Consider the following 27,047-nt stretch of genomic DNA (forward strand, 5'->3'; position numbering starts at 1 on the left):
GTGTTCCCTCTAGGGAGCAGCCAGAAGCCTCCGAAAGCACAGTGCAATGCAATGAGGGAACATACATCCCAGTCCCCCCCCCCCCCCCCCCCCTTACCAGATTTAGCCCACTCAGAAATCACCTAGGAAAGACTAGCAACATGGACACGACGAGAGAAGTACAGAGAGACAAAAGACGAACAAGTCTAACAGACCATGGGGGGGGGGGGGAGGGGGGGGAGTAAAAGAGCAGGTAAGGTGAGGACCAGGCTGCACCACAATGCCCAGATAGCCACAGCACGGACTTGGCAGAGGAGGCAAAGAGTGTTCTGCCAACCCATCAATGGGCCAATATGGGTAAGTGGACCTACCTTGAAGAGAGCGGTGAAAGCTCCCTTCAAGAATAAAACGTAAAACTAAGTCAGCCACTGAGGCACTGTCTCCTAACACCAGAGACAGCGCGTGAGGGAGATTAAGAGCCCACTGCATGGTGGCTAAGTTCGGACAGTCTAGCAAAATGTGGACCACCAGCAAATGGGAATCACAATGACAGAGAGGTGGGTCTTTGCGACAGAAGAGATGACCAAGAGTTAGCCAAGTATGGCCAATACGCAGCCAGCAAAAGGACGATCAAGTCTTTGAGAGAGACCCACATGAAGGACCTCCACAGATTTGTAGTCTCCTTCATCACCCTACTTTGTTTGGCAAAGTCAGAGTGAGCCATTCCTGATTCCCTAACCTTCATGGCATAATACCGATCAGAGGTTCATTACTGGAATACCAACATCACAAATCACTTTACAGGTAGCCAGTTTGGCCAGGCTACCAGCAAGTTCATTTCCCAGGATCCTGATGTGGCCTGGGGTCCAGACATACAGGGAACCCTGGATAGCAATTACCAAGGGACGGTGAAGGTAACATTGGTCAAGAGATGCAAACTGCACAAGGAGTTGCTGAAGATGAGAGAGGATCCACCGGTGCAGAAACTAATATGTTCAAGAGCACGAGAGATGGCAACCAACTCCGCAGTGGAAACATTACAACCATTTGGCAGGGAGCACAGTTCAGTGTCACATGCGAGTATAAGCAAAGCCCACGTGACCAGCACCCATTAAGTCATCAGTACAGACTACTTCTGAACCCAAAGATAGGACAAGAATGGCTAAAAATTGGTGGCAGACGGCCTCAGAAGGAACCGAGTCTTTCAGATCTGATGATAGGTCAAGACAACGCTGTGGCCGAGGGATGCACCACGAATGTGTAGTGAATGGGCCTGGAGGAGAGGTGATAGAGGAAACAACTGGAGTTCAGAGAGGAGAGACAGGATGTGGATTGCGATTGTAATCCTTGATCTGGACTGCTGTTGCGGGGGATGGATTCCGGTGTTTCGACGGGATTGTATCAGGGCTTTGTAAAGCTGTGGAAAGGTAGTACGATCTGCATCCCAGCTGGTGTTACTCAGGCAGTGAAGACTATTAAGGTGCAGCTAACACTTTCGATCAATCTAGCATAGATGGGGAATCCACGTCAACTCAGGATCTAAGACCAGTCCAAAAAACCAAAATGTTCCCACCACATTGAGTAGTTGGCTGTTGAGGTAAAGTTCTGGTTGTGGGTGAACACTACAATGTTGACAGAAGTGCATAACATGAGTTTTGACACTGTAAAGTGAAAGCCATGGGTGAGGTCCCATGACTGCGCCTTTCCTATGGCACCTTGCAGTCGATGTTCAGCGACATCCATACTAACAGAGCCCTGTGGTATCCTATTCTCTCGTCGGATTGGGGGAGGAGGGGAGGGGGGTGGGGGGTGGTACTGTGGGAAGCAGCAAGTTGAACCTGCAAAGTATGGTGGGATAAGAAGATGTGTACAGTAGCTAGGATGTGGGGTCTTAAGCCTTTTTCAGGTCGAAGAAGATGGCTATAAGGTGTCGATATTGGACAAAAGCTGTTTGGATGGCAGACTCCAGGCAATCCAGATTTTCAGTATAGAGTCACCTCGGCAAAAACCGCCCTGGGATGGAGGCAGAAGACCCCGAGACTCAAGGAGCCAACACAGCCGCCAGCTCACCATGCATTCAAACAACTTGTAGAGAACACTGGTGAGATTAACTGAGTAATAACTATTCATCTCTAGAGGGTGCTTGCCCTGTTTCAGTACTGGGATGATGATGATTTGTCGCTGTTGCAATGGGAAGTCGCCCTCACTCCAGGATGCAGTTAAAGATGGCAAGGATATGACACTGACAATCCACAGATAGGTGCTTGATCATCTGGTTGAGGATGTGGTCCGATCCTGGGGCAGTGGGCTAGGACACTGACAAATCCCCATTCACTGAATGGAGCATTATACGGATCCAGGTGGTGTGCAGTAAAAGATAACTGCTTTTGCTCTACCCACTTTTTTAGGACACAAAAAAGGGTTGACAGTTCTCAGACTCAGAGGCTCTAGCATAATACAGAGAAAAATGTGGCATCTGTGTTAGTGTAGATGGCACCATTCAACGGAACACCACCAGGTACACCTGCAGGTGTCTGGTATCTGTAGATACATCTGACCTTGGCTCAAACCTATGAAGGGAAGGTTCACGGTCTGATGGTTGAAGCGTACTGTTCCTTGCAGTCTTGTTTCCATCGTTTTATTGGATGGCAGACCCAGGCATGGAGCCACTGAAAGGCAATAACGTGCTCCATCGATGGGTGCCACTTATGGTGCTGGAGAGCTCGCCTACGATCTCTAATGGCCTCTGCAATTTCTGATGACCATCCAGGTATTGTCTTCTGTCGAGGTGCACAGAAGGAACAGGGAATCACCAAAATCAGCTGCTCAAATAATGGTTGTAGTTGTATTCTGGACTGCCTCATCAATATCTCCATGCAGTGGGGAGCCAAGGGCAACAAAAGAGGCAAAAGCATCCCAGTCAACACGGCTGAGAGTCCATCTGGGCAGGCGTCCATGGGAGTGACGCTTTCTTTCACATCACTTCGGTATAATGTCACCCTGACCTTTTCAGGTAATGAATCACCATCAAAGGCCAACATGAAGGCACTGGTAGCGACACTGTTGTCCTTTGGTCCCCAATGTACATGACTAACAAAGTGTGCACCCTGGCACTCGAAGTTGGTGCATAGCTCAGCATCAGATTGTAAGAGCAGGTCCCTGAACCATATTTAGACTATTATGGGGAGTGACAGTCACCGGTATGTCACCCACCTTGTTAAGAGCTAGTAGCACCCGTGATTGGGCAGAGGATACTGTTTTGATCAAAATTGACCCACTTTTCAGTTTAGAAATGGCTGCCACTTCCCCAAGCTTGACTTCTATGTTCTCCACAAAGAAGAAGGGTTCTGTGGCCAAGAAGGAATCCCCATCAATCCTTGAGCAAACTAATTATTGGGGGGACAGGGGGGGGATATTTCTCTGCTTGCCGCTTAGCCCTATGGAAGGAAACATTTTATGGTCATATCTCTCTGCACTTAAATAGTACTTTCCTTCCATAGAGACTGCTGGGATCATACAGCTACCGGCGGAAGATAACTTCATCCGATTCATTTGCGGCTCATCCGCCATGGTGCCACCCACTTCGAATGGGGGTTCTTGCCATGTGCGCCACCCAGCCGCAGAAAATGGCTACGTGACCAGTAATCCGTTGCTCGGAGTCCCCGTGTCCCAGTCACAATGGGCACATGCACATAAACCTTGGCATACATGGGAAGTTTTCAGCTCAGACACCAACAATACAATACCCACGTGGCCAGGGGGCTACCACTGTGCAGCTATTTGATGACCACCATGACAGGATGGCCACCATGCTGGAGCTTACACTGCATTGGGTGACCTTCCCTGCATGGTAAACATTTCTGGAGAATCTGAAAACTGATGGCAGGTCAAACCTAACAACGGGGACTATGTCTTTACTTAATGAAAAGTTGTAGAAAACAAAAAAAAGCGGAAACTCTAATCCCAGTCACAAACGAGATCTGAGCTGGGTCTGCATCAAGAAAACCATACAATGGAGAGGCAGAGGGAGAAAGGGACAGTGGAAGTATAAGCTTGCAGGACAGAAACGAAGTAATGCTGCAAAGCATGGGGCCCCATGGTAGCCAAGCAGGTAGGTACTGACACGAGAGTTGTGAGCCCTCAGGGGCTAAATGAGTAATATTGTCATTGAACCTTGGTGGGTCCTTCCCCACATCTCACTACATCCCATCACACAAACTCAACCAGCATGTTTCTGACAAGGCTTGTGAATTTCTCCCATTAATCAATATTCTCCTTCCCAGATGTAAATAGTTGCTCAGATAGTTTGTTGTCATTTTATTGACACATCATGCACAACTTTTCATTCAACACCACTGATCAATGATGCTGCTGTAGCTCTGTGTTTGTGGATTCATCCATTTATTTTCACTGAATTGAAAAGTTCACATTTTTTTATTGACAGCATAAATTGTATACTTACATCATATGTATTCTACTTAGTTGGCTGTCCAAGATAATTCTCAGATAAGATATTTAGTACAATTTCACTTGAACCGCCATCCCTGCCATCTGTGTCATGCATGGCTGGCTAACAGGAACCTCTCCTATGGCTACAACACGATCAGGTAATTTATCAGAAATATTTTTCCACAAATCTTCCGTAGCATTCCATGCCATCTCAACTGATGTAGTGTGTCACCAATAGATAGTTTTAGTAAGAAATTTTGGCCCACCTTTAAGGCTTAACTTTACCCAAATTATCTATTGTTGACTGCATTTATCTCATTACACAAAAAGAGACTTGTCACATATATACTCCAGTCAGAATTTAAGATTTTGTTTCTGTTTGTTTCTAGTTTTACCCAATTTTCTGTTCCACTTGCTACACAAGCAATGCTGTTTAAGCAAGTCACAGTAATTCAGTGATCTTGCCTTGAATACTTGTCCAGTTACCTAATATTCAGTTTTCATTTTCACAGTTGACTCATATGGCTATTTGATCTCCTCAATATGAAATACATGTGAAGTGATCATGGCTCTTTGGTGTACAACATCTAAAGGTAAACAGGCTTACAAAGTAATTTATCTAAAAAAAAAAGGATGCAAACTATACTGCAAACTAAACATATTGCGCTATTGAAGGAAATCCTTTCTGCGGGTACTGCATGCCTAACCAATTCAGGGAGGCACTTTAAAATTCTACATCCAATACAGATTAAGTCAAGGAATCTGCACCCAAGATCACCAAAAAATCAATGGAGCCTCTAGTTTAAATCCACCTGGCTCCAAACCAAGGATTCCAATCAATACTGGGCATGAAAGAACAAATTGTGAACTGTGATTCCATTAGACGAGTGACAGTAACCCTGTTCACCACCAAAAGGAACTAAGATGATGACAAGCATTACTTACAACCAGCTGTAACCATTGCACTAAACAGATGGCTGCAGAGCTGCTTCTGTATCTCAGACGAGACCTTCCCACAGTAAACATATGGGATATCCAAAGGCCTTCCTTTATGATCTGATTGTTATTTCCCCGAGGAGATCCATCATCTGCGTTAAATTGGAAACCTAATAATGAGCAATCTGACCGTAGTCTAGATCATGCAGGATCATTGACCTCAGGGTCAAAAGATAAAGCAACTGATGTGGGCTCATGTAACAACAGTAAACATGTCTTTCTCATATACACTTCACTATAAAATAATATTTTACTGCTATTTATGCAGATTTCCTCAACAAACTGAACCACTGACATCTTAACATAAAAGTTTCATCTGTTAATAAGAAGTTAATAATTTATTTGGAGAAATGTAACCCACAAAACACAGCACTGAAACGTATCACTGTGGAATGTTTATCAGCTTTATTGATGAAAACATCAGCCTATGTGCACATGCTATGCAGTGTTTTGGGGCCAAAGCCCTCAGAGTAAAGTCTAAGGAGAAAACATGCATTCCTCCAATCTTATGTACGCTAGTCAATAGTGGAAACAACAATTTCAATAATGAGCAGCATATTCGCCCTAAAATATATGTTAACAATGTTGAACACCTCATTTAGTAGCTGAAGATCATGCAGATTGTTTCATAACTTATCACGAACACCAAGAATAACATACTGCATTACAGCACTCACCCTCTCTCATCTGGGGACTCAACACCATAGCCTTGAGCAAGCAAGGCTGCTATAGGTTCACTAATTACTTGCAGAACATCGAATCCTGCATCTTCCGCAGCAAGTGCCAGTGCCTGACGACTACACTTCGAAAAATTTAAGGGGACACACAGGACTGTGCGCAGATCTGTATCTGGAGGTACACATGTGGAAGCAAAGCCTGAAACAAATAACAAAAAATAAAGAAATGCTTTACATTACTACCAAACCACAAGCTTCATATTTGTATACAAACACTATATTTATTGTTGATTGACAGCTAGCTGGCTGGTCGTCAGTAGAGTCAATGCCTACAGCTTATTCTTTTCCATCAAATAATTTGAAACACTTAAAAAACTCACAGTACAAATATGATGCAGCACTGGAAAACTTGTTAAATTGACATGCGACCCCATTAAAAGCAGGATCTTGCATTCGCAACATAAGTATTCCTGTAAATTGCTTTGTTCTACCACCAAATTCCTCGAAAGTTACAGAATCAGAAAAGCTACCCATAGATTAGTTCGGTACCTGCATCAAAAATTTGTAATTCATTTTTTATAGGGGCAGGAACATTTTGTGAATGGGCCAAAGAGTTTTGTTACTGCAAAGTATTGATTCCACTGTGAGAGTACTTATTAGTTACATGTTCAAAAGGAAAACTCTAATAGTTTAATCATTCTGTGTAATAGGACAGTGTGAAAAAATGAGTGAAAAGTCACCGAGACCAAATCATTCTCTCTATTTCAGCAATCATATTCCCACTTGACAGCTTCTACAAGCAAAACATGCCAAAGCACTACACCACAGGAAGTCAGCATTTAGAAGATAGAAGTATATCTGTGATAATACAGGATGGATGTATTTAACCATTGCACTACCTGATAAAATCTGTAGCCACTCTTTGGTGGCTATGTCTTTTTATCCTGCACAAAAAATGTGTATAAAATTTTAAAGCCCAAAGCTTCTTCAAATTGGCTGCCTTGTCAGGATCCAATTCTGTACAGATTGCTCGCAAAGATAGCAACCAAAGTAAGATTGTAATTTTGACATGTTACATATACACTGTCCAGTCACATTAATGTGACCATCAGTCGAAAGCCTGAATAACCACCTTTTGCTGCATAGACCACTGCGAGACATGCAGGAATAGTGATAGTGAAGTTCTGGAGGGTAACGACACGGATATGGAGCCATGCAGACTCCAGTGCCATGCCCAGAATGTGACAGGTTTCTCTTGAGAATCCACCGCGAGAACAGCTCGATCGAGGTGGTCCCACAGATTATCAACCGGGTTTAAATCCAGAGGGTCTGGTGGCCAGGGGGGTACAGTAAATTCATCCTGGTGCTCTTCATACCCCCCCCCCCCCACACACACACACACACACACACACACACACACACACACACTGTGAGCTCTGTGACACATTACATTGTCCTGCTGGTAAATGCCATTGTGTGAAGGAAAAAACGAACTGCATGTATGAGTGAACATGGTAACCAAGGCTAGATGCATACTTATATCAATCATCTGTGCCTTTCAGAATGACAAAATAACTTGGGTAATGCCTTGAATATATTCCCCAGACCATAAAGCTCCCTCCTCCAGCCTGGACCCCTTTGCTTTCAGATGATTCACACTGTGCACACCAATGGCCAGCTGTCCAATGGAGCATAAAACGTGATTCATCTGAAAAGGCAACCTGTCACCACTCAGTGGACACCCAGCTGCAGTGCTGGCGAGCTAATTCCAGTCTTTGTTGCCGATGAACACCAGTTAGCAAGAGTGCACAAACCAGGCACCTGCTGCAGAGAACCATACACAGCAATGTTTGCTGAACGGTCATTGAGGAGACATTTTTGGTAGCCATGGGTTTATCTGGGCAGTCTGATGCTCACCCATACATATCTACACAGCTGTTGTTCAGCCCGTCATCTCTGGCCCGTAGTGCATTATAGCTACCGTTGTGCTGGTTTTGTATAGCACCTATTTTACCATGCACGGTATACTTTAAACACAGTGGCACACAAACAGTTTCATAACTTAGCTGTTTTGGAAATTCTTCCACCCTTGGCCTGAAAGTCAATGATCACGTCCTTCTGGAAGTCAGATAAACCGCTCTGTTTCCACATTATAACGACTGCAATGTTTTCCATGTTCCCCAACACACTTTATATACCCTCCCCCGGTGGCGCTGCCACCTGCTGTTTGTGAGTGGTTATTCATGCTGATTCCAAACATAGGCAGTGGTCACACTGTTGTTACTGGATTGTGCATAACACCTTTGTCAGTCTCTGGATTAATTACAACAGAGATATGTTGCAATTTTTTCCAGCTAGTGTGTTGAACAACAGAATCATTTTAAGTAATTACTACTCACAATCTAACAATGCGGGTGTAGTATTAAGAATGGAGTGTCGAATGATACAATTTATACTCTGAGGAATATCTCCTACGATGCCCAAATGGATCATTAAGTAGTTAAGATCCTACTGTCAGTTTATAAACTAGGTGTATTATAAGAAAAACATGAAACAGACAGTATTAATACATAACTGACAAACAAAGAATCATAATAATATGAGTAAATATACTGCTACAGATTTCTGAAAACAACTATCAGACGACATATATAAGTGCCTGAAGGTCAGTGCTCTTAGTATCTTTTCTTAATAATGTCTGTAGCTTCTGTCTGTAGTTTTTATGCTTACACTAGCAATTAGTGAATAATGGAAATCCAGTCAACCATGTTTTCAGACAAAGAAAGAAAAGAAGGAAAAATAATGTCTAAGGTAGGGTGGGCAGTGATCAGTGATGTCTGAGTAAGCTGTATTGCCTACTCAAGTTGTGTACACACACACACACACACACACACACACACACACACACACACACACACACACACGTTACAACTCTTACAACACTAGACAGTATAAAATGTAATTACAATTTTTCTACTTTGGAGCAAAGCAGTTTGATACATTTCTTAGAGTAGCTTAATACATTTAATCAAGAAACAAATTTGCTAACTGAAAACCAAGTTTGCACTACTTTCTAACAAAAGAACAATCTCTGTGAATTTAGTTTAGTAGCGGCATTGGTGAGCTCTACTGTAAAGAATGGAAAGTTTAAAAAGTCATCACCCCTCTGTGTCATAAAAGGTGAAGTATTAGTTTATTTGGCCAAAGATGGTGTCAACAACCATTCCATGGTACACTTGGATGTATACAACTAAAATGAATTTGGGGGACCACAGGAAACCTAAGTCAGGCTGGCTGGACTGGGATCCAAACAACTTTCCTCCAAAATACAAGAACAGCATTCTTGATCACTAACCACCACATTCCATCAGTGAAGCCTAAAGAAGTCTACAAACACTTTTGGTAAAACTCCATCTTATTCTTTACACTCCCTATACAGTTTTTGATGTACAAATCTAAAACCACTCCTGATCATAACTGTTTGTTAAACAGATAAATTATGCTTGAATTCAGTAAGTTCACAAGGTAATTATTTGATTCATTACTGTACTCATACTTAAAAAGACAGATTCATCTCAGATATTTAACCAGAGTTATGTCAGTAACAAGCATTTCACGGCAAGTCACATGGGGGATAACAACTGCAAAGCAAAGCAATAATCTGAAGGTCCCATCATGATCATAGTCCATGGTGGGCTTCAGTTTATTAGTAAAATATTGGAAAACTGTGGTATCCTTACAAATTTACTATGGAATATTCCTCAACCATCTGGGGTGAGTGACTGAAGCTCTGATAAAGTCAGAGGCTACACATGTGATCTGGCAGACATTGTGAGAAATATGTCAACAAATTGATGAAAATGAATATTGGAAACTTTAAGTGGTTCATCCCTCAGTTCTCCACATTTCTTCCCATAAATGTGTATTACGTAAATTTAAATAAATTCAACAGAAATAGCACGAGGTACAGAAATTAAACTATTACAGCATGTGAATGAGCGGATAGGTATTCGCAGACAAACTGTGAGAGCCACACTGCACCTGTGGTCATACAGCTCAGGGAGTAGAAGTATTGACTACGAAAGGCATAGGTTCAGGTCTGAGATTCAGTCAAGTGAAAAGTTTTATTCTGAAGGAAAATTTCATTACATGTACACTCCAATGTAAAGTGAAAGATTCATTTTTATTAAACACATGTAATCATATCAGCCATTTCAAATGGAAAAAAAAGTAGCAAAAGGCAATTATTACTTCTTGTTCATTCTTACGACACAAACCCAGGCCCGAGGACTGCATGGGTAGCAGAGGCCAGCAGATTGCACAGTTACAACAAGAGTGATGGAAGGTCAGGACAGAGGGACTGGTCCCCCACCTCCACAGGCGCACACACACTGTGATCCTCTCAACCATCCTCCAGTGGGAAGGGACACGAGGCACAGGTGGCGGTCATCTTAGTTCCAGCCTGAGCATCGGAAGTGACGACAGGGTGCCAAATGCGACTGTGGTCACAGCCAGAGCTGTTTCGTGTTGGTGGGTCAGACAGTCATGTCTGGCCTTAACATCAAGCCACTGATGCTCTCTGTCACCAATGATGACCCCTTGGGTCCATCCCAGACACCAACTGCATATGCATGCCCAGACAGACATTCCACCCACAGGCAGGCCTATAGGCAGGTTTGGCACACAGCACAGGATGCAGGAGGTCTAATGGCGTACAATACCAACTCAAATGCAGTATTTCAGCCAGATGATGTCTGCAAGGTCTTCAGCAGCTGTGTTTTAAATGTATGGACCATCTGCTCAATCTCCCCATTAGGAGCACGGTGAAACAGGGTGGTGATCGCATTACAGCCACAGACAGCCTAAAGCTGCATCTACGTAAATGGGGGCTAATTTTCCAACACCAGGGAATAAGTGGCACTCCCTCAAGGTAGAATACCATCATGAGGTCACAAGTGGTAGAAATGGTGGTAATGAACAGCATCCACGCCACGTAAGGGAAGTTTTGTGAGGGTGGTCACCACCAAAAGCCACATAACAACCTGAAATGTCACGGTAAAATCAACGAGGACCTTCTCCGACAAGTTATCAGGATGGGGCCACGACGAGGAACCTTGACCGTGGGACAAGTGATTGAGAGATCAGGCATGACACGAGCCATATGCGCATTCAATGTCTGCATTGATGTTGGGCCAGTACACGTGCTGTGGGGCTAGTGCCTCCATACATGTCCTCCACCAATGACAAGCACAAAGGAGCTGGAGGATGCGGGGACAGAGCGAGGATAGAATGATGGTCAGGTTTTCGAGAGTCCTCTGCAGCCATCATTAAAACATCATTTGTAGCATTGAATCAGTAGCATAACATGAAATAATTGTGAAAGGCTAGATCAGTAAGGCTCAAAACATTCTCTGGACACCTCTCCAGTACCCTCAGACAAAACTTTCAGCAGGACAGGATCGTGAAACAACACAGTGGATACCTCACGTGCCGTCAGAAGGAATTGAACCAGGATTTATTGTGGATGTTGGTCCAGGGGAAACAAACTGTTTCCTTGTGGTTGAACTGCACATTGGCACCAAGAGGAATTGGGGGTAGGGTGTTCACGTTGGTGAGTTGGGTGAAAGTGGATTTTAATTGATACCCAATCAAAAACAATGCCCAATTCTGCATACAATGCATCATCTTTTCCAGGAGTTTAGAACAATGCACAAACAACAAAATCAAGGCTTTGAGCTTTGCAGTCGCTCAACAGGTGTAATTTGCTGCCATACAGTCTACATTCCAGAGGTGAGAGCAACTGGCCATTCACTACTACCCGACACCTTATGGGACAAAACAACCGCTATACCATATCGGGAAGTGTGTCTCGAGTGTCAAGGGCAGGTCCAATGAATATAGTGTCAGTCACAATGCCACCTTGAAACTGTACTTAATGTTCTGATATGCCAATTGGCAGGTGGTCAACCACACAAATTTGACACCCTTCTTGCATAGTCGATCTAGGGGATCTGTGATTTGTGCCACCTAGGGAATAAACTTGGCACAGAACATGATTCTACACAGAAACAACTAGCTGCTTAAGGTCAGTAGTGGCCAACATATTAGTGATTACGTCAATGTGGTCACACGTGTGCACGATACTATAGCGACCTGGGGTCACTCGGGCCTCTAAGGTACAGAGGCTGTGAAGTGGTGGGTTGTGGAAGCAGTGGTGCTGGCCAGGGATGGACAGGTATAGTGTATTTTATTTTTCTTGAATTACAGCACTGGAGTGTCTGGATAAAGGAGACCATAATTAGGGTGTTTTGGGGTGCAGCAAATGCAGAGCGCATAAGATATCAGCTGTTGTTGGTGCAAAACTTGCAGAAGTGGAATCCCCTGCCTCTGTGAGAAGACTAATCACGGGGCTAGTCCGGAAGGCACCAGTCGCAAGTCGGACCCCACAATGGTGGATGGGATCTAGTATCTGCAATGTTGAAGGTGACACAAAACCATAGACAAGACTCCCGTAGTCTAAACGAGACTGGGCCAGTGCTTTGTACAATCGCAGGAGAATAGAGTGGTCTGCACCTCAGGTGGTATCGCACAGACATCTGAGAACATTGAGACGTAACCAGCACATCCTCTTCAGCTGGCGAAGACGAGGGAGCCGTGTCAACCGGACATCGAAGACCAGACCCAAGAAGAGACGGGTGTCCACCACCTCGAGGGATTGGCCATCGAGGAACAGGTCCGGATGAGGATGGACTATATGGCGACGGCAGAAATACGTGACGTACAATTTGGTCACCGAAAACTGAAAGCCATGGGAGAGAGCCCAAGATTGCACCCGGTAGATTGCCCCCCTGTAGACAGCTTTCTGCAGCGCCCACGACAGAGGAAGCGACATACGTACAAAAATCGTCAACATACAAAGACACGAACACTGTCGGCCCAGCAGCCACTACCAGTCCATTAATGGCGATGAAAAAAAGAAGGACGCTCAGTACAGAACTCTGTGGAACCCCATTTTCTTACCGACGGGAAGTGCTGTAGGAGGAACCAACTTGGACCCGGAAAGAGCGACATGAAAGAAAGTTATGGATAAAAATGGGCAGAGCACCACAAAGGCCCCAGTCGTGAAGGGTGGTGAGGATGTGGTGGCACCAGCTGGTGCCGTAGGCTTTATGCAGGTCAAAGAAGACTGCAATGAGGTGTTGCCAATGGGCAAAAGCCGACCGGATAGCAGACTCCAGGTGGAATAAGTTATCCAATGTAGAGTGGCCACGGCAGAAACCACCTTGAGTCGATGACAAAAGGTCGCAGAATTCGAGGATCCAAAACAGCCGCCAACTCACCAGGCGTTCAACGAGCTTGCAGAGGGTGTTGGTAAGGCTAATTGGACAGTAGCTATCCAACTGAAGAGGTGGCTGCCCAGGCTTCAACACTGGAATAACAATGCTTTCCTGCCACTGGGTAGGAAATACCCCCTCACTCCACAGATGGTTGAAAAGGGTCTGTACATGATGGTGGCCAGCCACCGATAAGTGATGGAGCATTTGGTTATGTATCCAATCTGGTCCAGGAGACGTGTCAGGATGAAGGGTGAGGGTGCTGGCGAATTCCCACTCGCTAAATGGGGCATTACAAGGCTCCAAGCAGCGAGAAATGAAAGACAAAGGCAGTCGTTACGAGCGCTGTTTGAGGAGGAGGAGGAGGAGGAACAAGGGCGGATACTGAGTCGACGCAGAGGCTTGGGCAAAGTGTTGAGCGAAACACTCTGCAACAACGTACAGATGGGAAGGACAACACCATGCACAGAAATTCCTGCAACGGGACAATAGCCAAAAATTTGCCTGAGTTTTGCCCAGTCTTGTGAAGAGCAGGTGTGTGGTCCTATGGCAGATACATACCATTACCAGCAAATCCGTTTCTGAAATTTGATTGCAGCAATTTCCAGAGTCCACTATGGGACCATCATACCATCATTTGACAGGGGAGGGGGGAACCCCGAGGAAGAAGTGATGGCTGAAACAGCTGTGGCAAGAATGGCGGCAGTTAAAGTCTGTGTAGACTCATCAATACTACGGTGTGGTAGTATGGGGGGGATGGTAGTAGAGGAGAAGGCACCCCAATCAGCTTTAGAGAAGGCCCACCTGGGAGGGTGACGGAGCAAGACATACTGAAGGAAGGTCAAAACAATCGGGTAATGATCGCTGTCACATAAGTCATCGTGGACACCCCACTGAATGGAGGGAAGAAGGTTGGGACTGTAGATGATGAGGCCAATGGAAGAGAAAGTGCCGTGTGCCACACTTAAGTCTGTGGGTGTTACAGAGGTCAGGTGCTGCCAGAACAGATTCAACTGTCCTGCCCAGGGCAATAGTCGGGTGACTACCCCAAAGAGGGTTGTGGGCATTGAAGTCCCCTACAAGCAGAGAGGGAGAAGGGAGTTGTTGAAGAAGGGTGGTTAGGGCAAGGGATGTGGGTGGCCTGTCAGGCAGGAGGTAGAGATTACAGATTGTGATTGGAGTGGTCAGATCGACCCTGACAGCAATTGCTTCCAGAGTGGTATGGAGGGGAACCCATTTACTAAAATTGTCTTTGCGCACCAAGGTGCAAACACCACCAGCCTGCACAGGGCCAATCTGGTTTCAACAGAAAGCATGGAACCCATGAAGGGTGGGTGAGTAAGAATTGACAAAATGGGTCTCTTGGAGAACAATACAAGCAGCAGAGTAGGAGGAAAGAAGGGGCTGCAACTCCAGGAGGTGACGCAAATAGCCATTACAATTCCACTGGAGGATTCTCAAGCTGGAGTCCAAATGGCAAGCGAACGGACCGGAGCCGGTCACGCCACTGAGTCGCCATCCATCACCGATAAGGATGGAGTAATGTCTATATAGGTGGGGTCAGACTGTTGGTTCATTGGCTGGAGGAGGGGAAGGTGGCACATCAGGGGGGTACCTGAGGGGCCTTGCGCTTGTTCCCTTGTTCTTGTGTTTCTGCTGCTTCTCTTGTGATGGAACAGAAGGGCAGACTGCAGTGTGGTAGGACACAGAATTACACCTGACAATAGCGGCCCCCACCGGCCGCAGATCGTGCGGCCTATGTGGAGCTGCAGATCACCTTTCAGGGGGTGCCGGGAAGAGGAGGCCCGGGAGGGAGCTCCAGTACCATCGGCTGCCGAAGAAGGGGAGCGCTTCTCTGGCGGGGGAGGGGGATTAGCACCCAAAGGGGTGAGGGTGAGGGTGAGGGTGAGGGTGAGGGTGAGGGTGAGGGTGAGGGTGAGGGTGAGGGTGAGGGTGAGGGTGAGGGTGAGGGTGAGGGTGAGGGGGAATTTGGGTGCGGCTTGGAAGAGGAGGGGGTACGAAGGGGAGTGGACGTAACTGAAGCAAAAGCAGAAGTTAGAGGCACAGGATGGAGCCGGTCATACTTTCGACAAGCCTCGGTGTAGGTAAGTCGATCTAAAGTCTTGTACTCTTGAATCCGTTATTCTTTCACATACACCAGGCATGCTGGCGAGTGCGGAGGATGCTGCGCATCACAACTGATGCACACAGGCGGAGGACCACAGGCACTCCCCTAATGGAGGGGGCGCCCACAGTCACCACAGAGGTGGTAACTGGTGGAGCGGGAAGACCTGTGTCCAAACCGTAAGCGTTTAAAGCATCTCATCGGTGGCGGAATGTAAGGTTTTACATCACACCGATACACCACCACCTTTACCTTCTCTGGGAGGATATCCCCCTCGAAGGCCAGAAAAAAGGAGTCTCTATCAGTGTGATTGTTTTTAAGGCCTCGCTGTACAATGTGGATAAATCGGACCCCTTGCCGCTCGAGGATTGCATGGAGCTCCTTGTCAGTTTGGAGAAGAAGATCCCAGTAGAAAATGATACCCTGTACCGAGTTCAAAGATTGGTGGAGTGCGACGGAGACTGTGCTGTGGTCATAAGTCCCCTAGAACTTAGAACTACTGAAACCTAACTAACCTACGGACATCACACACATCTATGCCCGAGGCAGGATTCGAACCTGCGACCGTAGCGCTCGTGCGGTTCCAGACTGTAGCGCCTTTAACCGCTCGGCCACTCCGGCCGGCCTCTGTAGACTGGGCAGGAGAAGATGTCTTTATGAGCAAAGAACCGGACTGCATTTTACTCGTGGATTCCACTTCATGATACTTATCTTCAATCGCCTCAACAAAAAAACAAAGGCTTGGTCGTGGCAAAACTCTCACCACCTGTCCTGATACAAACCAGGTACCGAGGGAAAGGTTTCAACCCAAGTCGGCAAGCTTGACCTTCTTCCCATGGGGTGGCGAGGGAGGGGAAGGCCAAAGGATCAGAAGGACTATCATGTCTACTATCACTCTTAAAAATGGCCAAAGAATGGCCAGGATATTGAAGCCTTTCCCACTTCATATGCAAGGCGTCTGCCCTAGTACCACTCACCCTGACCAGGGGCTCGCACAGTGGGCACCACCCCGCCATAGCAAGGGCCGTCTGGCACGGCAGCCATTGCTGGGAGTTCTGATGCCCCAAAGTGATGAGCATCAACTCCTTGGCATACACGAGCCATTAACAGCTCAGGTACTAGCAGTGTGATCCCTGTGTTGTCAGGGGGCTCAGCCAGTTGGGTACGTAACAGCCCCACCACACGGACTGGCTACCATGCTGGTGACCTAGCATGAAGGGGGGCCAGGGTGCAATGGGGAAAATGGAGGGGTGGGGAGGGGAGGGTGAGATGAGCCTCCAACATGGAAACTAGGTAGGGAGTTCATCCCCAAATGCTCACACTGACGGAAAATGTTGGAAATGGAGGTCAAACTCCAAGGGGACCAAAACGCTGAAAAGGAGATGGAAACAGCAAACTAAACAATTGCACATACCAAAACAAAGCCGGGAGGAAAGCCAAGTCGACATGAATTCCACCAAGAGGGAAAGGAGGGGCCAGGGGGAAAGGAGCAAGGACAGGAAAGGAAAGGAGAGGAGAGGAACAGGGACAGTAATGCAGGTCTGGGAAAAGGAAGGAGACTGCAAATAGCTCGGAGTCCCGTGCACGCCACACACGTACCCACAAACGGACTGTCGGCCCCCTGGATGGACATACGACGGAACTTCCAACATTGAAAACACCACATTGGGGGAGGGATATAGGGCTTCACATCACAGCAGTAGACCATCACCTTGATCTTCTCAGGTAATGTATCTCCCTCGAAGGCCAAGATGAAGGCACCGGTGGCAACCTGCTTATCCCTCGGACCCTGATGGACACGCCGAACGAAATGTACACTTCGCCGTTCTAACCTGCTGCACAGCTCATCGTCGGACTGCAAAAGAAGGTCCCTGTGAATTATGATACCCTGGACCATATTTAAGCGCTTATGGGGCACGATGAGTACAGAAACATCCCCCAGCTTGTCACAACAACTGAGTAACACCCGTGACTGGGCAGAGGACACTGTTTTGATCAAGACTGACCCAGATCTCATCTTGGACAATCCCTCAACCCCCCCCCCCCCCCCCCCAAACTTCTCCTCTAAATGCTCAACAGAAAACTGAGGCTTCATTATCATGAAAGATTCCCGATCAGCTCTCAAACATATAAAGTAGCGGGGCGAATAAGAGCTGCTGCCATCCTTAACCTGATGTCCCTCCCATGGTGTGGTCAGGGAGGGGAACAATTTGGGGTCTTAATTCTGTGTGTTGAATTGAGCCTGTGAACGCTGAAAGACTACTGGTGTTTGACCACCAGTAAGAGATGATGTACTATGCTTCATCGGGTGTCATCCGCCCTGATGCCACCAACTCCAACCAGGGGGGCTCCCCACGGGTGCCATCCAGCCACAGCATAGGCCACCTGGCAGGATGGCCATTGCCAGGAGTCCCGATACCCCAGGAGGATGGGTATCTACCCCTGGCATATGAGGAGAGTTAATGGCGCAGGGATCAGCAGAGAGATCCCTGTGTGGTCAGGGAGCTACAACCAACAGGGAACATGGTGGCCCCACCGCAATTGACTGGCTATGGTACTGGACATCAGGTGCAACCAAGCAAACAAGTCCATCATCATTGTCAGCATAGAAATGATACTACACAGTTGATGGAAAAATACGTACCCAAGAGGGTGACCTCGCCCAACAGTTGGAGAATGAGCAGAAGTGCAAATCCACGTCAACTAAGGATGTGATAGGTATCAGCGCACGATGGACACGATGCACCATGTAAGGGGCACTTCAGGAAAATTTTGAAAAATGGGGGTCAAACCCAACAGGGGACCATCAAAAAGGCTGAAACATGTGAGACTCCTTTTAGTCACCTCTTACGACAGGCAGGAATACCTCAGGCCTATTCTAACCCCCGGACCCGCAGGGGAGTTTTTAGACAGTGTAAGAAGGATGGACATGCAGATGCATAAACGGAACACCCATAGCCTAGTTTTGAATGGACAAGGGATCAGTACAAACGTCCGATCCCCTCCCCAGGAAGTACCACTGAGGACACACAGGACACTGAGGGACCAGGTGCAGCATGCAGCAAGGCAAGACACATGGGAGAACCATGAAAGTTTCCCATCAAGTGCGAGCCCGAGGAATTCCATTGTTCCAGTGAACGGATGAGCAACAGGCCCAAGATGTAAAGATGGTGGAAGAAACCCAATGCGCTGCTACAAATTCCTACAAATGGATTTGTTAGTGGAAAATCAAAAGCCATTGTCAATGTGCCATAAGTAAGACGATTGAAACATCGCTGAAGATGCCTCTGAAGGCTGAAACAGGAGCCAGAGATGCCTGGCGGGAGACAAGCCATTATAGACTTAATGGCTATAGTAAAAAAGGATGACACTCAGGATGGAGCCCTGAGGCACTCCAATTTCCTGGTTAAAAGCGTCCAACAAGGCAGAAACCACAGTTACATTGAGAACTCTGTCTTGTAAAAATTCCTGAAGGAAATGGGGCAAGCAGCCTCTGAAGCTCTTCGTATGGAGAGTATGAAGGATACCCGTCCTCCAGCAGGTGTTATAAGTTTTCTCCAAATCAAAAAACACATCCCACAGTCTGGTACTTCTGCAGAAATCCATTCACGACATGGATTGACAAAGTCATGAGATGGTCAACTGTCGAACGGCAGGCTAGGAATCCACACTGTGCAGTAGTTAGTAACTGCGAGACTCAAGCCATCATACCAGCCGGGCATTAATCATACATTCCATCAGCTTGCAAACACAGCTGGTGAGAGAAATGGGGCAGTCGCTGGAAATCTGCTCAGATGTCATTGTATGTATGGAGGAGAAAATGCCTTACCCACAAGAGAATGGTACTGCAACATCTGAATGTGAACATCGTCCAGCCTGGGATGAAGCGAGAGTGTGATCTAGCTCCCTCACAGTAAAGGTGTCAGGATTCACAATTATGAAAGGAGAAGGGTATCACCCGAGCCGTCTCCACTCATTTCGGATGGAAGACGGCAGGGCAATAGTCGGTAAAGCTCAAAATCTCCAGAAAATAGCGACCTAAGGTGTTGGAGACAGCTGTGGGGTCCAAGACGACACCATCTGCTACTGTTAGGCCGGAAATTGGGGAATGGACCTAGGTCCAAGAGAGAAAACAAGTAAATGGAATCTAGCTAGTATTTTTGCTGTCCCGAAGAAGCCGATGACACTGTGCCCCCGACTGTTTACGGCACCATTTTCACTGACGATTTTGCCATCAATTGTTATTCTCCATGGACTTGTCCGCTTGAGCAGTGTCTTCAGCACTGTCTCGATCTTATTTACTCATGGAACATCGACAATGGCTTTCAGTTTTCCACTGACAAAACAGTTTGTATGAATTTCTGGTGGCACAACGAGTTTCTTCCACCATCTTTATATCTTGGGCCTGTTGCTCTTCCGTTCGTTGAAACTATGAAATTACTAGGACTCGTGCTCCATTGGAAACTTTCTTGGTCCTCCCATGTGTCTTACCTGACCGCCTGCTGTACCCTGTCCCTCAGTATACTGTGTGTTCTCTGTGGTACTTCCTGGGAAACGGATTGGACCACCCTCCTCTGCTTGTACCGGTCCCTTGTCCATTTCAAACTAGACTATGGGTCTTTTGTTTGCGCATCTGCACGTCCGTCCATCTTATGCTGTCTGAGTACAATCCATCACGGTGGCATCCATTTGGCCACTGGCGCCTTTTACACTATCCTGGTTGAGAGTCTTTATGCTGAAACTGCCAAACTACCACTGTCATTCCGACATCATGTTCTCCTCAGCTGATATGCATGCTGTTTGTCTGCCATACCTGGCCACTCATCCTATGCCTCCTCCAATAACTCCTTTGACCACCTGCATGGGGCATGCCCCTCTTCTCTAATACCTCCTGGAGTTTGCTTTCGGCTAATGCACAGCAGCTTAACTTCATGCTACCTGCTACTTTTTCTTTGGGTGTGAACCCTTCACCACCTTGGCTTCGTGCAGTGGTCTGTGTTCACCTTTTACTTCATTGGATTCCTAAGGACTTGCTCTGTCCCCATAAGTTTCTTGATATTCGCACGGAACTTCATGGTAGTACCTTGGTGTACACTGATGGCTCTCTGACTGACCACGATATTGGGTATGCCTTCATCACTGACACTAAACATTTTTGATATCAGCTTTCAGAACACTACTCAGTATTTACAACAGAGCTGGCCCTATATATATATATATTAAATATGTCTGCTTGTGTTTGTATATGTGTGGATGTATATGCGTGTGTGTGCGCGAGTGTATACCTGTCCTTTTTTCCCCCTAAGGTAAGTCTTTCCGCTCCAGGGATTGGAATGACTCCTTACCCTCTCCCTCAAAACCCACATCCTTTCGTCTTTCCCTCTCCTTCCCTCTTTCCTGATGAGGCAACAGTTTGTTGCGAAAGCTTGAATTTTATGTGTATGTTTGTGTTTGTTTGTGTGTCTATCGACCTGCCAGCGCTTTCGTCTGGTAAGTCACATCATCTTTTAGGGCACAAAACTGCTACAGTCATAAGCACCCATTCTGTGGCTTAGTGAAGGGTAAAAAACCGTACGTCAAATCAGCAGCAATGGGAGCAAAACTCAAGTAGGAGGGAAACTAAAAACGGAAGGAAATCTTAGAAAATTGCTATTGACGGGAGTTGTTTTCTCCAAAAGAAAGCTTCAAATGACCGATGTCTTCTCACTAACACTGATAAACTCAAGGATGCGATAAGGTGAGCGTGCATCATAAGTGAAAGGTGTCTCACCGTCCACAATTGAGAGCAGTGGGGACAAAATTGGGGATGATCGCCACTTAAAAGATGTCAGTGGCTAAAAAGACAGTGCCCAATCCGGAGTCTAGTTAAAATTACCTCCTCCCAACAGCAAGGCTGGGAGGAAGAGGTCCAAGCGCAGGGAATAGGTTTTATGTCCCGTAATTTATTATCCTGAAGTGCAGACCAATGTGTGTGCCATAAAAGAGCAACACGATCACACAAAATGCTCTGTAGATTGGCAAAGGGAACCGTGTGAACAGTGGGCCGAGGAAGAGAGACAGCAGCCTTTGCCAATATATTGGCTGCCTCATTTCCGCAGATACCAACATGCACTGGGATCCAGAGAAATGCCACAGTGAGAGGATGGGGGGTGGACAATCACCCTCAAGGGCATCCCTGCCACAGGTAACGCATTTGGCCACATTGGAACACGACTGGGTGGTATGATTAAACCTCTGACACCGATAGCAACATGTAGGGTTGGGGATGTACGGGTGAAGTGAAATTACCTCATATCCCATTTTAATGTTCGATGGAAGTTGAACTCTGTCAAACATCAAGAAGAGAGTGTGGGTTGGTACCAATTCCTTTTCAACTCTTTTCATTACTCGATATACTACCATTACTCCCTGATCAGACAGGTAATTTTGAATGTCCTCATTTGATAATCCGTCAAGTGATTGGGTATAAACCACCCCACGCGATGAGTTTAATGTATGGTGTGATTCCACCCGGACAGGAAAGGTGTGTAGCAGTGTAGTTCGAAGCAATTTGTGTGCTTGGAGGGCACTGTCTGTTTCTAACCACAAGGTCCCAATTGCATAACTGGGAACAAGACTTTACAGGACACCTTTCTGAATAATGAAAGGGTTTACTGTTGAGAAGTCTTGACCTTCACAAGATCAAGAAACAACTAGGAACTTTCTCAGTGAGGGAAGAGTTTTCTGTGGCTGAGACTCACTAGCTTTCTTTTGTAGAAGTAGAAGAAACCATTGCGAAAGTATCACCCATGATTACTGGCGTCTCTGATGGCGCAGTCCTTCCAAGTGGGGGCCCTCTCTGAGGGCACTCCCACCTTAGGTTATTGTCCACACCTCAGATCACACCTTCCGAAGAACTGACAGAGGGTCCAATGGGCATGTTCGGAAGGTACCAGCTCAGCTAATCGCCCCTCCCTGGGCCTGACCTTCACCAGGGGGTACGTACATGTCCTACTTGTCTACCCGGGATGGGGAATTACGCATTACCCCATCACTGGCTACACGTGAGAACACATTGGTCGGCCTTCAGACACCCACAGGGAGGAAAGAAACAGGAAGGGAGGAACAAAGAAAAAGGATAGAAGAGAAGAATTCTCAAAAGCCCAAGGGGAGAAGAAGATAAAGAGGAGAATCATGGAAAAGAAAAGGACAAAGTAGGTACAGAGACTTTCCATTATAGAGATGAAAGAAGAGAAACCACGTCATAGAATTACAAGCGTCCGTCTCCAGATGTAAATGCGAAACATACTTCCAAAGAGAGGGAGAAGGGGAAGGGGAAGGGGAAGAGGAAGGGAAGGGGCGGGGCGGGGTGGGGTGGGGGAAGGATGCAGAAAGGGAAAGTATGCAGCCCAGAAAGGAAAAAGAGCTACACTAGCTCAGGGTCCCGTGCTTGCCGCACACACATCCACAAAACAGTTGTGTACCCCCTGGGTGGGTCAGAGCCTCTTGCGTGCTGCACACCATCCACCCCTTAGTGCAGTGGGTCCAGGAACGCTTTCACTTCCTCACTTTTGATGGGGCCACTGTGATGTTTATGCAGGTTTCTGGTCACGTCAGTCTGATGGGAAATGAGGCTGCTGTTACTGCTGCCAAGGCTGCAGTCCTCCTATCTTGACTAGCTTGTTCTTCCATTCCTTCTGACGATCTCCTTATTGCCATCTGTCAGCAAGTCGTGTCACTTTGGTAACACCATTGGTCTTCCCTTCATGCGAACAAGATCCGGGGAATTAAAACTCTCCCAGCAGCTTGGCCGACCTCCTCTTGGTCATCTCACCATGATAAGATCATTTTAGCTAGGTTGCATGTTGGGCATTGTCTTTTTAACCATCACCATTTGTTAAGTGGAATCCCTCACCACTGTATGCTCATTGTCATCAAACTTTTATGGTTCGCCATTTCCGGATGGAATGTCCCTATTTTTTAACCACCTATGTTCTACTGTATGTTTGCTGTCTGAATTATCGGCCATTTTAGTGAGCAGCGAGAGAGCCGTCAACCGTGTTTTACTTTTTATCCGTTGTAGCAGTATGGCGAAGGACATTTAATCTTTAGTTCAGGACCTCCATATTTTATGGCTGTTTCTCCAAGGGAATGGCTGTCCATCAATTGGGCTTGTAGTCGCATTTAACTCCTTTTTCCTCTTCTGAGATGGGCGTGTATGACAGTTGTTTTAGCACCTTAAAACAAAACAAAACAATCATTATTACTCCTCATTGTGATCTAATTGCGTAAGGCACTTAATGCACACTTTGCTGATCCTTCCTTCATTGCTTTCTTAGATTTAGTGCCCTCTATTGGCGGTGATGTCAGCATCTGCAGCGGAGCATCGCAGTTCCCTTAAATGGCTTAACATGTCCAACGCGAACAATGAAGGGGTCTTTGTTGGTAATTACAACTTTACATTAATGAGTGAATTCATTTTTATGATCTGCTATGGTCCATGGTGTTGTCAGGAATTTATTTGCTTTGTCCTTAGGTGAGCAGGGATTCGTCACTAAGACCCACTGGCCAACTCCAAACTGCAGTAATTGGCCAATATGTCACCCTGCTTGCTCTTGACGGTCGAGTGCTTCTGTGTTTGCTTTCTTTAACTTCTTACAAACATCATGTAACGTCTTTGCAAACTTCGTAACTGATTCCCAGTTTTTCCAATTTTAGGCTTAATCACCTCAAAAAGAGAAGGCAGGTTTGTACCATATATTACCTCACATGGTGATAGACCAACACTACACTGGACATCAGAATTGTAAGCTGACACGACATATGGAAGGTAAATGTACCAATCATTGTGATGGAAGTTCACAACAACTACTCAACATCTTACCAATGGTACAGTGAATGTATTCTGTTTTCCTGATAGACTGAGGGAGCCAAGGGCTAGTCCTGAGCTTGTGAGTGCTTAGTAAATGACATAGGTGCTTAATCATACTGGATATAAAATTAGTGCCCTGACATCGAAATAAGTGTCCAAGGAATATAAAAGCAACTGGAATCACTTGACAGAGGAAAGTCCACTGGACCTGACGGGATACCAATTCGATTCTACACAGAGTACGCGAAAGAACTTGCCCCCCTTCTAACAGCCATGTACCGCAAGTCTCTAGAGGAATTGAAGGTTCCAAATGACTGGAAAAGAGCACAGGTAGTCCCAGACTTCAAGAAGGGTCGTCGAGCAGATGCGCAAAACTATAGACCTATATATCTGACGTCGATCTGCTGTAGAATTTTAGAACATGTTTTTTGCTCGCGTATCATGTCGGTTTTGGAAACCCAGAATCTACTCTGTAGGAATCAACATGGATTCCGGAAACAGCGATCGTGTGAGACCCAACTCGCTTTATTTGTTCATGAGACCCAGAAAATATTAGACACAGGCTCCCAGGTAGATGCTATTTTCCTTGACTTCCAGAAGGCGTTCGATACAGTTCCGCACTGTCGCCTGATAAACAAAGTAAGAGCCTACGGAATATCAGACCAGCTGTGTGGCTGGATTGAAGAGTTTTTAGCAAACAGAACACAGCATGCTGTTATCAATGGAGAGACGTCTACAGACATTAAAGTAACCTCTGGCGTACCACAGGGGAGTGTTATGGGACCACTGCTTTTCACAATATATAGAAATGACCTAGTAGATAGTGTCGGAAGTTCCATGCGGCTTTTCACAGATGATGCTGTAGTATACAGAGAAGTTGCAGCATTAGAAAATTGTAGCGAAATACAGGAAGATCTGCAGCGGATAGGCACTTGGTGCAGGGAGTGGCAACATAGACAAATGTAATGTATTGCGAATACATAGAAAGAAGGATGCTTTGTTGTATGATTATATGATAGCGGAACAAACACCGGTAGCAGTTACTTCTGTAACATATCTGAAAGTATGCGTGCTGAACGATTTGAAGTGGAATGATCATATAAAATTAATTGTTGGAAAGGCGGGTACCAGGTTGAGATTCATTGGGAGAGTCCTTAGAAAATGTAGCCCATCAACAAAGGAGGTGGCTTACAAAACACTCGTTCAACCTATACTTGAGTATTGCTCATCAGTGTGGGATCCGTACCAGATCGGGTTGACGGAGGAGATAGAGAAGATCCAAAGAAGAGTGGCGCATTTCGTCACAGGGTTATTTGGTAACCGTGATAGTGTTACGCAGACGTTTTGCAAACTCAAGTGGCAGACTCTGTAAGAGAGGCGCTCTGCATCGCGCTGTAGCTTGCTCGCCAGGTTTCGAGAGGGTGCATTTCTGGATGAAGAATCGAATATATTGCTTCCCCCTACTTATACCTCCTGCGGAGATCACGAATGTAAAATTAGAGAGATTCGAGTGCGCACAGAGGCTTTCAGACAGTCATTCTTCCCGCGAACCATACGCGACTGGAACAGAAAAGGGAGGTAATGACAGTGGCACGTAAAGTGCCCTCCGCCACACACTGTTGGGTGGTTTGCGGAGTATAAATGTAGATGTAGATCTGTAATTATTGTATCAGGAACACTAAACTTCAGCAACCAGCTTTTCACCATTGTCTTTGCCACTGCACTTGCTTTAAAATGCATACTGCAACAGTTATGAGCTTTCTTCATCTTTGATACTATGAAACATGCTTTCCATATTTTGGGATGAGGTAGAATGGACCACAACAAGAAAAAATTGTCAGGTAAATGTGGACTCTAAAATGCATATCTTTAATAGCTTTGCTACTGTGAAAGACATCTTTTCTACTGAACAAGGGTTCATAGCTCTTAAGGTATGCATTTTAGAGTCCATGTTTACTACACAATTTTTTCTTGGTTTGGTCCATACTACCCCCTACCAAAATATGGAAAACAAAGAGCTCACGGTAGAAGAGATTTGGTTCACAGTATCGAATATGAGGTGTTCATAGCTCTTACGACATGCGTTTTGGAGTCCATCTTTACCAGATTTTTTTGCTTAGAGTGATCGTCCCTTTAATATCACTGGATATAGACCATTCGTAATGAAATACCATGTATAAGGTCATATGATAGTCGTTAATCATGTCAAGCGCAGTTGGCACCACACTGGGGCTGTATTTCATCTTCCTACACAACAGGCCATAGTGCTTTGCGGACTGCAGCTGTGCCCTAAATACTTTAAATCAAATCTTCCTTCTTGGGCTCTCAGAATTCTGTTTTTATTTCCTGATTGGTGTATGACTTCATAGTTGAATTCACTTGATTTCAGAGCACAATATGTTGACATACTTGCGAGCCTCTTGTGGTCCCAGCAATCACTTCACAAATTTAAACTTTTTCGTATACAAATAACAATGGAAATACCTAATAGCATAAATAACAGCCAACATTTCCATCTCTGTGGTTGAATAGTTCTGTTCTGCTTATTCATCTGTGTCAATGCATATTCTTCCAAGTGTTTGTTGCCATCTACATCGTAACTGGGAATACATTCAATCACCTGACTGCTCATGTCA

General features: G+C 45.9%; 1 protein-coding gene across 1 annotated transcript in view; it reads right to left on the reverse strand.

The window, feature by feature from the left end:
- The window catches only part of LOC124555466 (heat shock 70 kDa protein 14-like), a 201,466-nt gene that overhangs the window by 90,027 nt on the left and 84,392 nt on the right, over positions 1 to 27,047 (reverse strand). Inside the window, exon 4 of the mRNA XM_047129389.1 lies at positions 6,102 to 6,300. Coding sequence (XP_046985345.1) covers positions 6,102 to 6,300 — 199 coding nt within the window. The remainder of the gene's footprint in view (positions 1 to 6,101; positions 6,301 to 27,047) is intronic.

Source organism: Schistocerca americana, chromosome X (assembly GCF_021461395.2).
Source record: "Schistocerca americana isolate TAMUIC-IGC-003095 chromosome X, iqSchAmer2.1, whole genome shotgun sequence".
Lineage (NCBI taxonomy): Eukaryota > Metazoa > Arthropoda > Insecta > Orthoptera > Acrididae > Schistocerca > Schistocerca americana.